Source organism: Ceratotherium simum, chromosome X (genome assembly GCF_057802395.1).
Source record: "Ceratotherium simum simum isolate JZ-2026a chromosome X, ASM5780239v1, whole genome shotgun sequence".
Lineage (NCBI taxonomy): Eukaryota > Metazoa > Chordata > Mammalia > Perissodactyla > Rhinocerotidae > Ceratotherium > Ceratotherium simum.
In genome coordinates this window covers 2064242-2077131 of record NC_141940.1, presented here as the reverse complement: position 1 = coordinate 2077131, position 12890 = coordinate 2064242, and the positions used below count along the sequence as shown (strand labels likewise).

At 58.5% G+C, this 12890-nt stretch overlaps 1 protein-coding gene across 2 annotated transcripts in view; it reads right to left on the bottom strand.

Annotated features, from left to right (window-relative positions):
* Positions 1 to 2884: 2884 nt before the first annotated feature.
* PDZD4 (PDZ domain containing 4) overlaps positions 2885 to 12890 on the bottom strand; it is a 31306-nt gene continuing 21300 nt past the window's right edge. For both annotated transcript variants that reach the window (XM_004443309.3, XM_087427518.1), the window contains exons 2-8: positions 8748 to 9001; positions 7578 to 7668; positions 7006 to 7104; positions 6168 to 6230; positions 5593 to 5694; positions 5190 to 5300; positions 2885 to 5027 (exon numbers count right to left, since the gene is read on the bottom strand). In XM_004443309.3, coding sequence (XP_004443366.1) covers positions 3483 to 5027; positions 5190 to 5300; positions 5593 to 5694; positions 6168 to 6230; positions 7006 to 7104; positions 7578 to 7668; positions 8748 to 9001 — 2265 coding nt within the window. In that variant the 3' untranslated portion in view covers positions 2885 to 3482. The remainder of the gene's footprint in view (positions 5028 to 5189; positions 5301 to 5592; positions 5695 to 6167; positions 6231 to 7005; positions 7105 to 7577; positions 7669 to 8747; positions 9002 to 12890) is intronic.

Here is a 12890-nt window from a genome sequence, read left to right as displayed (position 1 = left end):
GGAAAGGTGGTGAGGGCTCTGGTGCAAATCCCAGGGGATCCATTCCCAGCTCCGTGGTTCTAGTCGGTTTGCTCAGCTGTGACGTAGTGACTGCGTTCTCCGGGATGTCTGAGGGGTCATTGGGGCCAGCTGGCAAGGCCCCTGGCAGCCTGGTGCTTGATCACCACAGCTGTTACTGAAGAGAAACGGCTGTGTGGGTAACATGGTCAAAACCCCCATAGAGGCTGCATTTGAAAAGGAGGGTAGGCCTGAAACCTACCTGGGAGGGAGGGCTCCTCAGTACCTAGGCTCTGTCTTCTGAGGCTGTGGGAGGGGCTGCGAGCGTGGAGGATGAGGGTGGCTTGAGACCCAGGACTGCCTGGGGAACCTCCTCCAGATAAGGGGGCACCATCCTCAGGAGGTGGGTTGGGGTGAGGGCAACTGGCAGGAATGGGGAGGCTCCAGGAAAGAGCTGGGTCCTTGGTCCCAAGGCAGGAGTACAGAACGCGAGTTGGGGCTGAGAGTCCCCTCAGGACCAGGCCAGGCCAGACCACTGGCTGGTGGGGTTTCTGGATTCCAGAGAAAGACTAGTGGTGGGAGCTCAAGGGGCACCTGCTGGTGGTGATCACTGCTCCCCCTCATTGCTAAGGAGCAAAGGGAAACGGGTCCTCACGTTCTGCCAACAGCCTGTGCAGGGCAGGTGCTCAGGGCCCAGGCAGGCAGGGCAGACAGTGGCAGCTGTCAGCCACCCAGTCGCTCTTTTTGATCCTGGCTCCACCATCCTGCCCAATGGCAGTGGGACCCAAATGTGAAGTCAGTGTTCCAGGGCATCAGTAGCCAAGGGCTGCTAGCCCTCCTGGTGCCACCTCTCTCTCCCAGAGCCAGTGTGAGCCGAGCCCCAGTGCTGGCTTTCAAACGGCAAAGGGACTCCAGGTTCTGGGCTTGTCCTGGCCCACATCCCAGAAGCACTGGGCCTTCAGCACTTCCCCCCACCCCCCAGGGCAAGAATGGAGCGCCTCTAGAGCCATCACAGTGGGCCCCCCAGCAGCTGGAGAAGGATGCCCAGGGAACAGTTGGCCCTGGTTTCCAACTCCAGCCAGTTTTCTGGGACAAAGGCCAGGCCCTTGGAGCCCCAACTGCCTCCACGGAGGTCTGTATGGAGCCCGAGTGTCCCGAGTGTCCCTTCCTGAGAACAGGGAGCTGGTTGCAAGAGTCATGTGCCTAGCCCTCAGCTCCAGAGGACTTGGAGGGCTGAGAGGAAGCTAGTGTCTCCCATTCACCCCTTTTCAGCAACAAGCCCTTCCCTTCTGCTGCTTTTCCCTGGCCTGCTGTGCGACCCATGTGAATGCCGATGGATGCGGCCAGCACCCTCGAGGGCCAGCCTTCCCAGCAGGGCACTCAGCTTCTGGGAACCCCCACTCAGCTTTCTCGCTCATGCCCATTTCTGCACATTAGAGGAATTAACAAGAGGTCTGCATTTCCGTTTCAAGAGAATTTTAATGCATCCTCTCCTACTTCAGCTGCTGGCAGTGTCCCGTGTTTGTCCGGGAAACTGAGCTCCTCGGCCACGCCACCCGCTCCAGGGGGCACCACGCACACAACAGGCCATGCCCGTGGTGCCCCTGCAGTTGCTGTCTTTGGGGCCCTGGCCCCCACCCAACACTTAGCATGGTTCCTGGCACGTAGGAGATGCTCGATGGTTTGCTGCGCTAAATGGAACCTCAAGCATTTGGCTGCCCCTTCTGAGCTGGAAGGGCCCTCTGCGGCCAGCCGAGTGTTCATCCATCTGGCCAAGGCCAAGACATTTACTAAGCCTCTTCTCCATGCTAGGCACTGGGGGTCCCCAAGCAGGGAGAGTAGCTTCTGCCTTCCAGAAGCTCTCAGCTCTTTGTCCCTGCCAGGGCTCTTCCTGAAGTGGAGGGGAGGGGGAGGGTGGAACCCACTTCTCTCAGGCTCCACCAGAGCAGGGATGTTGGCCTCATCCATATGCCAGTGGCAGGCCCCACAGCCAGTCCTGAGCCAGGCCTCTGCCATCCTTCCTGCAGCTGGGTGCCATGCCTGTGACCATGTCAAATCTCTGAAATGATTCAGGTGACTGTCATCTCTCCTGCCAGAGTACAGGACACTGACTTCAGAAGACCTTGCTGTTCCTCAGTGACAAATCAAGAAAGAGCTGAGTCACAGCTTTCAGTTGATCCCGCCCAGCCCCTCACCCTCACCCCACCCCCCCACACCCCTACTCTGCCCAAAGCTGATGCTGACACCTCTTCTCCCAGCACAATGAGAATGAACACAGGGAGGCCAGGAGTCACAGTAAAAAGGCAGCTTGCTTTATTCTTGCAATGCCGGTGGGGGGCAGGGGCAGGCAGCCTGTCTGCCTCCAATCTGAGGCTCTGAGCCACAGGGGCCTGAGGCCAGCTCTCACTACAATGCACAGGTCCATGAGGGCTGCCTAGTCCACACTTGAAAAGTGGGGTGCCAGGCATCTTTCCCCCCAATCAGCCCAGCTGGCCAGGCCAGCCTCTCACTTGGGTCCAGGCCCCTCCCTCAGCTCTGTGTGCGTCTTGTCACCAAGGTCTTCTGTTGCTACTCATGGGGCTTGGCTTCTGGACCCCTCACAGTCTAAGCGTGCCCCTCAGGCCACTCAGAAGAGAGTGGCGCTCCTGATGGCATCAGGCACAGGCCCGGGCTCAGTTATTTCTTGGACAGACACTGTCCCCTCAGTCCCTGCAGCCTCGGCTCTCCCTCAGTCACTGGGGAAGGAGGTGGCTCCCAGGGTGATCCTCGTAAGCCACGTCAGAGGCTTCCAGTCCCCATATCTCAGAGTGGAGGCCACCAGAAAGCTGCTTCCCATTCTCCCCTTCTTTCCCACCCCTTCCCTACCCCCACAGCCCTCCCTCTCCCCCCCACCTTCTTCCCAGCCATCAATCGGGATTCCACCTTTTGTCAGTTTGCCTGAAGGAGCTGCCAGCCCCCAGAGCAGGTCCACAAAACAGAAAAACAACAACTGGCAAGCACAGAAAGGGAGAAAAACCACAAAAATCAGGGTTGCCTTTGTCTACAAATAATGGAGGCTCCCAGCAGCAAGAGAGGCTGTGCTCAGGTCGAAGCCGGGCCTTCTCTTGTGCTTAGGACAGTCCTCTTCGCTGCTCCTTGTCAGCTCAACTTCCCTGCCCCCAAGGACCACGCTGAGAGAACTCTGGAGGGGTGTGCAAATGTGCATGCACGTGCATGGGCTCCGTGTCACACACACACATGTACACAGCTGAAGGGGTGTCCGTTATAGGTCTGCCCCCAATGCCAGCCATCGACGTGGTCACTGTACTTGGGGAGAAGGAAGTAGCCGATGCCGAGAAGTGTCCCTTCTCCTCATGGGCTTCTCTCAGGTAACAAAGACCCGTGCACACACAGACACACACTAGGTTCTAAGAGAGAGTAGGAACCGGGTCCCAGTGGGGCAGAGGGCCCGCCCTGGAGCGTAGCCAGGCTCCTGTCTGGGCAGCTCAGACAGTGGTGACTGAGAGCAGTGGGTTGTAGACCCGCTTGCCGTCGGCCGAGCGTGTGCCGTGGGCCAGCATCTCCTGGATGGTGATCCAGTTGTCTAGGATCTTCTTGTTCCGCTTCTTCATGGTTTTGCGGTGGCTCAAGGCGATGATGTTGAGCTCTGCCTTGCTGTCGCCGTTCTGCTGCTCCCTCAGGCACTCCAGCCTGCTCTGCATCATAAACTCGCGCCGCTTCCGCTGCTCCCGGGCCCGGATCAGGTGTTGCTTCCGCTCCTCCTTGCTCCAGTACCGGCCCATCTTCATCTCGCTCACCGCATCATCATCGGTGGTCATACCGCTGCGCTCCTCCCGGATCTTCAGGGCCCGGGCCTTGAGGAGGCGATCACGCACTGGCCGCTTGGCCACATAGCGGGTCCCATCACTGCGCACCTTGACCTTCCACTCCATGCGCGGCGCTTCAGTGGCCACCGCTGCCCCGCCCACCCGAGGGCCGCCAGCCAAACTTAAGGGGCTATGGCCCAGCTCTTCCAGGCCACGTGGCGGGGCCAGCTGCATGCAGCTATGGTAGTGCTCGCTCTCCTGGCCCTGACCACGGTGGCGCCGTGAGAGGTAGGGGCTTCCTTCAGGGCCCAAGCGCTCCAGGGTCACCCCCGTCTTGGGGCTGCGGCGGACGCGCTCCTCTGAGTGCTGTCTCCGGCCCATCTCAGGATCCCGGGATAGGGACCGGAACTTGGCGGGGCTCCCCTGCGGAGCAGCGGCCTTGGGGTGGGTGGTGACAGGGGGGCCAGAGGGGGGCCGGTTCAAGTTGGAGTTGCCAGCAGCGGCCCGCCTCAGGGGGCTCTCCTGCAGGGGCTCTGCGAGCAGCGGGGTGCTGCGGCAGCTCTCGCCTGTGTTGTAGGCACTGGTGCTGTCCTTGTCCGACTTCTCAGGCAGCTCCGAGATGTCGGACAGCTCATGCTTCTTGGGCTCACTGGCCCCCAGGTCATAGAGGCTCTCCTCCTCCAGCAGCCAGGCCTTCATGCAGCGCTCCCGCAGCTGCTGCATCTTCTGTGCCCGCAGGATGTTGCGACACTTGAACTCCAGGTGTCGCAGCTCCTCCTCTAGCATGGCCATCTCGTGGCCCAGGCTCTCGTTGCGGTTGACATCCAGGGCGCTGTTGCCACTGGAGGCCCGGGGGAAGAGGAGGCCCAGCTGGTTGCCATTCTCCAGGTGGCACTTGATCTCCAGCAGCTCCCGGTAGCGCTCGTATTCCTCGTCTGTGAGGCCCGGGATGTCGCCCCCCCCCAGCCCTGCCCCCTCAGCCAGCAGGGAGTCCATGCTGAAGTGGAACTCACGGCTCTGCAGGGTGTCCCCTTGCAGGCCAAACTTGCGCAGGGTCCCAGGCGTGTTGGTGGCGCTTGGGGGCTCGTCCCCCAGCAGGTCGTGCTCTGAGCTCTCCTCGTTGCGGGTGCTCTCGTCAGTCCGGCCCACCCCACTGTCCAGCTCCTGACTGTTGCTCAGGCCTGGGCCTACATCAGGGGCCCCTTTCTCCTCCTCGTTTCCAAGCTGGGGCAGAAAGACGAGCCTCGCTCAGTCTGAGTCCCACAGGCGGGGACGCTGCAGGAGCCTCGGGATATGAAGGGCTTTTGGGTCTGATCTATTTCCCAGCCCCGGGTCCCCCCTCGCTCTTCCTCCTGCTTGCCCTCCCAATCACCCATCCTTCCTCACCTGCTGGACAGGGGGGGACTTTGGCTTCCTGGAACGCAGATCCCCCTCATTCTCAGAGCCAAAGTCATCCAGCAAGTCATCCCGGTCACTGTCCTTCCACCGCTTCGCCAGCTGCAGAGACAGGCCCATGCTGTCCCCACTGCTTTAAGGACATCCCCAGACACCCCTCTGGTCACCTCTAGTTCCCATACCCAGCCTTCTGGTCTCGATGAAGTCAAACAACCCAAGAAAAGAGGCAGTCCCAGCCCTCTCAGCCGTCAGAGGCTGGAAGAGGAAACAGGCTCCAGCAACAGCCCTCCCTCCATCAGTGCCAGGTTGTTGGTGCCCTTGTCACAGATCAGCAGCTTCCAAGACAGAAACCCCAATGTCAGGGGACCCAGGACACCCTGCCAGGAATACACACCTGGCTCTCAGGCCGAGCAACCAGCAGGGAGATGTTGGTGTTCTCCTCCTGGCTCAGGATAGCCACTGCTTCCTCCCGGTTCTGGACGTCCACACCATTTATCTGTAGCAGGCCAAGTGACAATCAACAAAGACACCAGGTCTGGCTCTAGGGTGACCCTTGGTTGAGCTGCAGGGACCCCCTGGCAGGGAGTTTCAAGCCAAGCACCCCAGGTTAGCACAAGCTCTTGGGCTCTGGCAGGATGGAAATAAGTGGAAGGTGCCAGGGGAGAGGAGAGCCTGGCCGTGAAAAAGCACATGTGCTCAGAGAACAACCCCAAGTGGGAGATGTGCTCATGTCTGGGGACAGAGGGAGAGGCTGGCAAGGTGCCAGAGTAGCATGGGCCCTCAACGCCAGCAGATCCCATGGGCACACAGGAACCGCCAGGGCAGTCGTGCAGGAGAGCCCAGGTTCAGGCACAGCAGGATGCCTGGCATCAGGCTAGACTCTTAGCAGGAGAGAGCTGGGATGGGCTAAGGAGAGGTGGCAGGGCAGCCAGCACAGCGGCGCCTTGAGTCAGGCCTGCCCATGCTCACCTGGATGATACGGTCTCCCTCACGGATCCGGCCATCTTTGGCTGCAATGCTGTTGGGATTCACCTGCAAGGCACACGCATCATGAGGACTTGGCACCCTCCACTAAGATGCCTTTCAGTAGGAAGGAGCAGCCTCGCCTTGGGGGCCCCCAAAGCAAACTGAAGACTCCTTCTTGCTTGCTCCCTCTTCAGCTCAGACCAGCAGCTTCCAAGCTCCAGGAGGCAGGGACAGAACAGTGGGCCCAGGGCTGGTCTCCTCTCCCCAGCAAGAGCCACCAACTCACCAACTAAAAGCTCCCCAGCCCCTGCCCACCACCCCCACACACCCATGCCCATGCCCCCGGCTGGCGCTCGTACAGTTGTGCATGGAAGCCTGTTCTTTTTTGTGTCAGAGGCTGGGCAAACACAGGAAGCTCGATACTTTCCCATACTCAAAACAATCAGCCCTGGGGGAGAATGAGTCCTCTGAGTACCAGGCCCCGGGAGGGAGAACAAAGCCTGGCCAGGAGCTCGTCCTGCTTCGGCCTTGCCTGCTGTTCCTCACCAGCCAGCAGCCTCCCCATGATGCTCAGCAGGCCCTAGGCCTGGCAGCTAAGTCCTTAGGGGCAGCCTCAGAGCCCTGGGCAGTGTGGAGAGGCTGTGGTGACAGGATGGTGTGGGGACTCTCCATGTGCCAGCCCCTGGCTCAGCACCCACCACCTTGGCGCCCCACACCCCCTGACTGGTGCTGTACTGATGGGCATGGTCAAAGTCTAGCTTTGATGTCCCAGCACACAGGAAGGTGGCATAGGGCTCCATTGCCTTCTAGAAGACCCCACCCCTTCACACCGCCTTCGTACCTCTCCAACATAGATGCCCAGGTCCTCCTCGTCATCTGTGCGGTAGCAGACCATCAGGCCCAGCTTGTCCCGGTGGCTGGTTTTATAGAGCTCCACCTCCTGCAACAGGGGGAATGCGGGAAACAGCAGAAGAAAGCCCCAGAAACATGTGAGCAAGGCCGCATGCTGCAGGGGCAGCAGCCATGGTCCAGCCCCCAACCCAGCAGCCTGTCATCTAGCTGAGTTTCCAGCCCCCAGCTGGGAGGGTCTCTCTTACCATCCCAAATGGTGCATGTGTCCAGTGGTCTCTTTACCAGGAAATGCCCAAGACACACATGGGACACGCGGGACGCACAGGACACAGACATGTGTGGGACGCAGACTCACCAACATAGACTGACCACGGGACCTTACCCGTGCCCTCCCCAACTCAGCCTGACTTGGCCCGTGAGCCTGAGTGACAGGCTGTGCATCAGGAGGGGCCACGAGGCCCAGCCGCCTGGGCGCAGCAGGAGCCAGGCCTGAGCTGAGCTACAGACAGCCATCCTGGGGCTGGCTCCCAGGCTCTGCCCTAACCTGGCCACCCAGCTCACCTCATACTCCAGCTCGTCCATACGGTCTGCCTCCTGTGGGCCGCCCTCCATGAACTCCGCTGGGTCATAATACTCATGGCTGATGGCGGGGCTGCCCAGAAGAAGGCAGGGTCAGGCTAGCCATCTGCTTCTCATGCCCTAGTCCCAGTTCCCGGGCTGGCCCATCCCAGCGCACTCAGCATGGAGCCCCGCTCCGGGTATACACTCAGGGAGAGGTGGCTCGGCACCTCTTCCGTATTCTGGAACCCCCTTCCTTCTGAGCTACATGCATCCATGTGAAGACCAGGAATGCTTCTCGAATGGGAGTGTGCGGGGGTCTACTCTCCCTGCCCCATCCTGCCCTGTCCCCCTGCCCAGACTCTACCCCTGCCAGCCAGCAGAGACCAAATTCTCCAAACTGCAGGTGCCCCTCCCGTCCAGCACTGGCCCCACTCATGCAACGCCCCCAGGAGTTATCCAGGCCCCAGAGGACTGCTGGGGAATGGAGGAGGATGCACTCTACCTCCAGGGGCAGCCCTCCTTGCCCCAAGGCTAAGCTTGGCTGCTGGTGGCCCTGGGCCTACCTCTCTGCAGAGGAGGGGATCCCGGGACTGCCTCCCTGCAGCACGGGTTTAGACTAGCAGGAATGAGTCAATGCTCACACAGTCATGAGCCACCAGGCCTGGATGAGAAGCCCTTCTTCCGAGCGGGCCAAAGAAAGAAGCCGAAGAGATGGAGGAAATTCAGAGCAGATAGAGGGATGGGACAGACAAGGATGCAAGAAGATTCAAGGGGTGATGCTTGTGAGGCAGAAGACGATGGGGCGGCAGAGGAGAGAGGATGGAGAAGGAGCTGAGGACCTCAACCTTCTAGCAGCAAGGTCCCAGGACGGTCCTCCCTTGGCCCTGGGGTAGATACAACGGGGAGCCTGCATGTCAGCCTCCCCTGGCCCCTTCACCAGCTGGTGTCCAGCCTGAGGCTCGAGGCCAAGAGATTTCTGAGCCCTTGGGTGCCACAATCAGCTCTGAAGGTCAAGGAGCCTGCTTCCTGCCCGAGAGGGCAGGCCAGTCAGGGTCTCCCTGCCATACCCAGAGCTGCGGCAATGTAGCCTCAGGTGGCGGGGGGACAGCTGCCCCAGGTGGTGTGCCCTCTCTGGAGGCAGGTCCCGGGGGCCTCCTGAGGGCGACTCACAGCTCAGACAGGACATACGGCTCCAGGGTGACCATGGGTGGGGTGGGCGGGCGCAGCTTGCCCAGTGCCATGATGTGCTCGAAGGTGATGTCAGTCTGAGTGCCACTGTCCACCAGCTGTAGGTCTTGGCAGGAGCTGTCCCCCCGGAGGCGGGGGCTGCGTCTCAGCACCTGGATAACCAGGGGCTCCTTGGAGGAGCGCAGGGCCTCCAGGGTTTGCTCCTGAGACAACTTGGAGAGCTCCTTCCCGTTCACCTGTGGCAGAGACAGGCCCCCATGAGAACCCGCCACCTCGAGCCCCAGTCTACTCAACCAAGGGATCTGCTCTTTACCCTCAGCCCCGCTTCCCCTTGGCGCCCTCATTCCCAGGCAAACCCCACTTCTCAGCCCTGCCCCCACACAGTCTGTCAGGATGGCCAAGGAGCCCCAGTGACTGTGCATGGCGTCTGGGGGCTCTGCCCTTGCCCTAGAACATCCTTCAGCCCTCCTCCAGCAGGAGCCATCCACTCTTCTGTCCTCTTCACTCCAGGACCTGTTTCTCCTTCAGGAAGCACTGAGGCCAGAGCTAGCATCTAGAAGATGGAGGAGAGTCCCCCCTGGCAATGACCGAGCGTCTATTGTGCTCATCTGATATAAAGGCAGGAGGAAGACCTTGACTCCTCTCCTGATGGGAGTCAGTCAACAGGTTCAGGCGGAAGGTTCAGGAAGAGTAAGACAGGAAGGACAGGATCTGTCCTAAAGGCAGCGATGGACACGCTGAAGAGAAAAGGCCACCCTGAGAGCCAACTGGCATCGCAGGGCAGCCTAGGAGAGGTGCCAAGGAAGGGGCCCCTATCAGACCAACACCTTTCTTGGTTTCTTGGGCACCTGATGTGCGTCTCCCCCAAACCCTGACTCCGACAACCCATTCTGAAGATGAGACAACCGAGGCTCTACAAGACTAAGAGAGTGAGTCAAAGTCATGAGCCAGGCCAGGCTGCGCAGTGGTCAGAGTACTGGGGCGGGGAGGAGGAGGCCATTACAGGCTGGGGGCCAAGGAGAAGGCGAGATTGGAACAGCCTTGGGGGGAGAGCAGGATGATAGCCAGTGGAGGATGGAGGGCCTTCCAGGCAGAGGCCAGTAGAGTTCCAGGGCAGGGCCCCAGGTGGAAGGAGCAAGGCATGCCCTCAAGGCACCTGCGGGCAGAAGGCTGGCCCCAGCCCAGCCACTAATTTCTGCAGCAGCATGTGTGCGTTGGGCCTTGGGATGGTCACTTTCAAGCTAGTGAAGCCAGCACCATGCACTATGACCTTGAGGTCTTCCTTGGTGGGGAGGCAAGCAGACTAAGGATGGACCAAACACAGCCAGAATTCAGGGCACGGGTCATAGGGCCAGGGAAGGGGAATCGGGAAGCAGTTTCCAGAGGAGGGGGAATGGCAGGGTCTTCTCCCTCACTCAGCAGCCTGTGGAAGGGCTGTTCTGGGCCTGGGGAGGCCACATACTAGCGGTGACATCCCAAATGGCTACACCCAGCAGGTAAGCACTGAAACAGACCTCCGGGGTTGCCGCTAAGGAAGCCCAGGGCTGGCCACACCCCACCTACCTAGGAAAGAAGGTAGGGAAGGCTTCATGAGCAGCACCCCCACCACCACCTGGCCTGCATCAGAGGAGGGGGAGGGGCCAGGAAGAGGCTATGAGGCTGGCTTGCAGGCAGAAGCAAAGAAGCCAAGTCCCTGACAGTCAGCATGGAGAGCGCAGGCCCGGGACCCAGTGCCTGCCCAGGGACAGAGCTTCTGCAGGACGAGGGGAGAAGGGCCCCACTTGGGGAGGGCACACGGACACAGGCAGTGGTGGCAAATGAGAGCCCTTTCTGCTTCGCTGAGTTGTCCCAGTCTTCACATTCTCACAGTGCTCCCTCCCTCCCTGGGTGTCTCAGGGGGATGGGGTTCTTCATAGAGATGCCCAATGCAACCGTGAAATCGCATGCTCCCAGCTGCAACATAACAGACCAGCTCCTGGATGTTGTCCCAGGAAGACTGGGCTGTCCTAGGAAACCACAGAGAGTCCTGGGGGACCCCTGGACGGCCAGTGGCTCCTCTGAGCCACGGAACCCAAATAATTACCTTTCTGCTACTTGATTATGTCCTTGTAGATAGTAATTTCAGCTTTTATGTCTCCCCTCTCCCCAAACTTTCCATAGTTGGAAAAGATTTTTTTAAATTAATTTTGTCTAATTATAAAAGAAAGAAAGGTTCATTGTAGAACATTTGAAAAATACAGATAACCATAAGGAAGAAAACAAAAACCACCCACGATCTTAGGGATGTAACTGCTGGGAATGTGTTCATATCTTTCATTCCTAGGCTCTTTTCACTGTCAATCATCTTGCAACACAGGCCCCTGGGGCCGGAGCAGAGCAGCACGTGGGTGGACCATCGTTTTGTGTTGGCTTGGTCCCTACTGTCCATCACTAAAGTGGTTTTCACTTTTGTTTTATTATAGAGAAGGTTGCAAAGAAATTTTTGTTATGTTCTGTTCATATATTCTATGTATATCTTTGTGTAATCTATGGTTATGTTAGAGAAAATTTCTAGAAGTGGAATTATTGGATCAAAGGGTATCAAGGACAGCTTGTCGGCTAAGAAGGTATTCGTTTCCAACTAATGGTTAAGTGTGAAGAATGTGGTCAGCCTGAGACCGACTGTGAGGTTTGGTACAGCCAGAGAGACTGCAGTTATAAAGGCAGGATGGAATAGAGGTTGCGTGGCTGAGTGCACGGGAGAAAGGGCCAGCTGCAGGGGCTATTTGGGAAGGACAGTCTGGGAAAGGCTGTAGACAGAGGAAGTGTGAGGAATGGCCTTGAAGCCCTTAGCAGAGCTGATTGTTAAACTGTCGGGAAAGTTTGCGAGCCAGTGGTTAAACACAGCCATTATCAACCTTTTTTTTTGTGTGTGTGTGTGTGAGGAAGATCAGCCCTGAGCTAACATCCGTGCTAATCCTCCTCTTTTTGCTGAGGAAGACCGGCTCTGAGCTAACATCTATTGCTAATCCTCCTCCTTTTTCCCCCCAAAGCCCCAGTAGATAGTTGTATGTCATAGTTGCACATCCTTCTAGTTGCTGTACGTGGTACACGGCCTCAGCATGGCCGGAGAAGGGGTGCATCGGTGCGCGCCTGGGATCCAAACCCCAGGCCGCCAGTAGCAGAGCACGTGCACTTAACCGCTAAGCCACCAGGCCGGCCCTCAACATTTCAATTGTATAAACTTATAACTAAATGGATTACATCAAAAACAAAGGCAATAAATACTCCAAGCTCCTGGCTTTCTAATTACTTTACTACACTTTCCTGTTACCTGTGCTCTTAGGGTTACTGATGTCCAGTGTGTCTGGAAGGAGGAGATACCACATAATGGTGTGTAACTGCACATCTCTTCCCAACTCAAAAGTCCAGGGACATCACACTGGCGGCTGTGGTGGGAGTCTTTACACCATGGAAATCGGGAAACGCTCCAAACCAGGGCTTTTTGTTTTTGAACATTTACCAGCTCCCCGCTGCCCCGAAGTCAAAGGCTTCCTTAAGAAGCAGAAGGGCTGAGCTGTTCTCAGGATCTCTGAGGGGGAAAGTCCTGGGGCAGGGTGATAAGTGTGCAGTGGGACACTCAAGTGACACTGAGAAACGCAGGAAATGTCTTTCTCCCTGGAATCTTTACCCAGCAGCAGCGTTGCTATGGAAACTGGGCCCAGGCAGTGGGAGAGGAACGCAGGGTGGGCTGGGAGTCAAGAGGGGGATGGGTGCACGCACAGCCTCAGCACCTCAGATGGGGCCATCAGAGTGATGCCTGTGACAGCCCTGCAGCCTTCCCCTTTGACCCACGCGGTGCTGTGCAGAGGCAGATCTCTGGGTGCAGAGCTTGGACTCCAGGGCCACTTCTGCAGGTAAGCGCCACGGGCTCCTGCAGCCTCCTCTTGCTCCTCTTCAGTCATGGTGGGCCTCAAGAGCTAACGAGGGTGGGTAGGGCAGAGACAGGCCATGACAAGTAAGAAATGAGCCCCTCCCAGATGGGGTGAGGGCTACCAACAAGATGGGGAAATACCGGGCCGTGACAAAGCAGCGTGGGGCCAGGCACACAGTAAGGGTCCAGTGTCCTGCTCGAGCCCTGCCTTC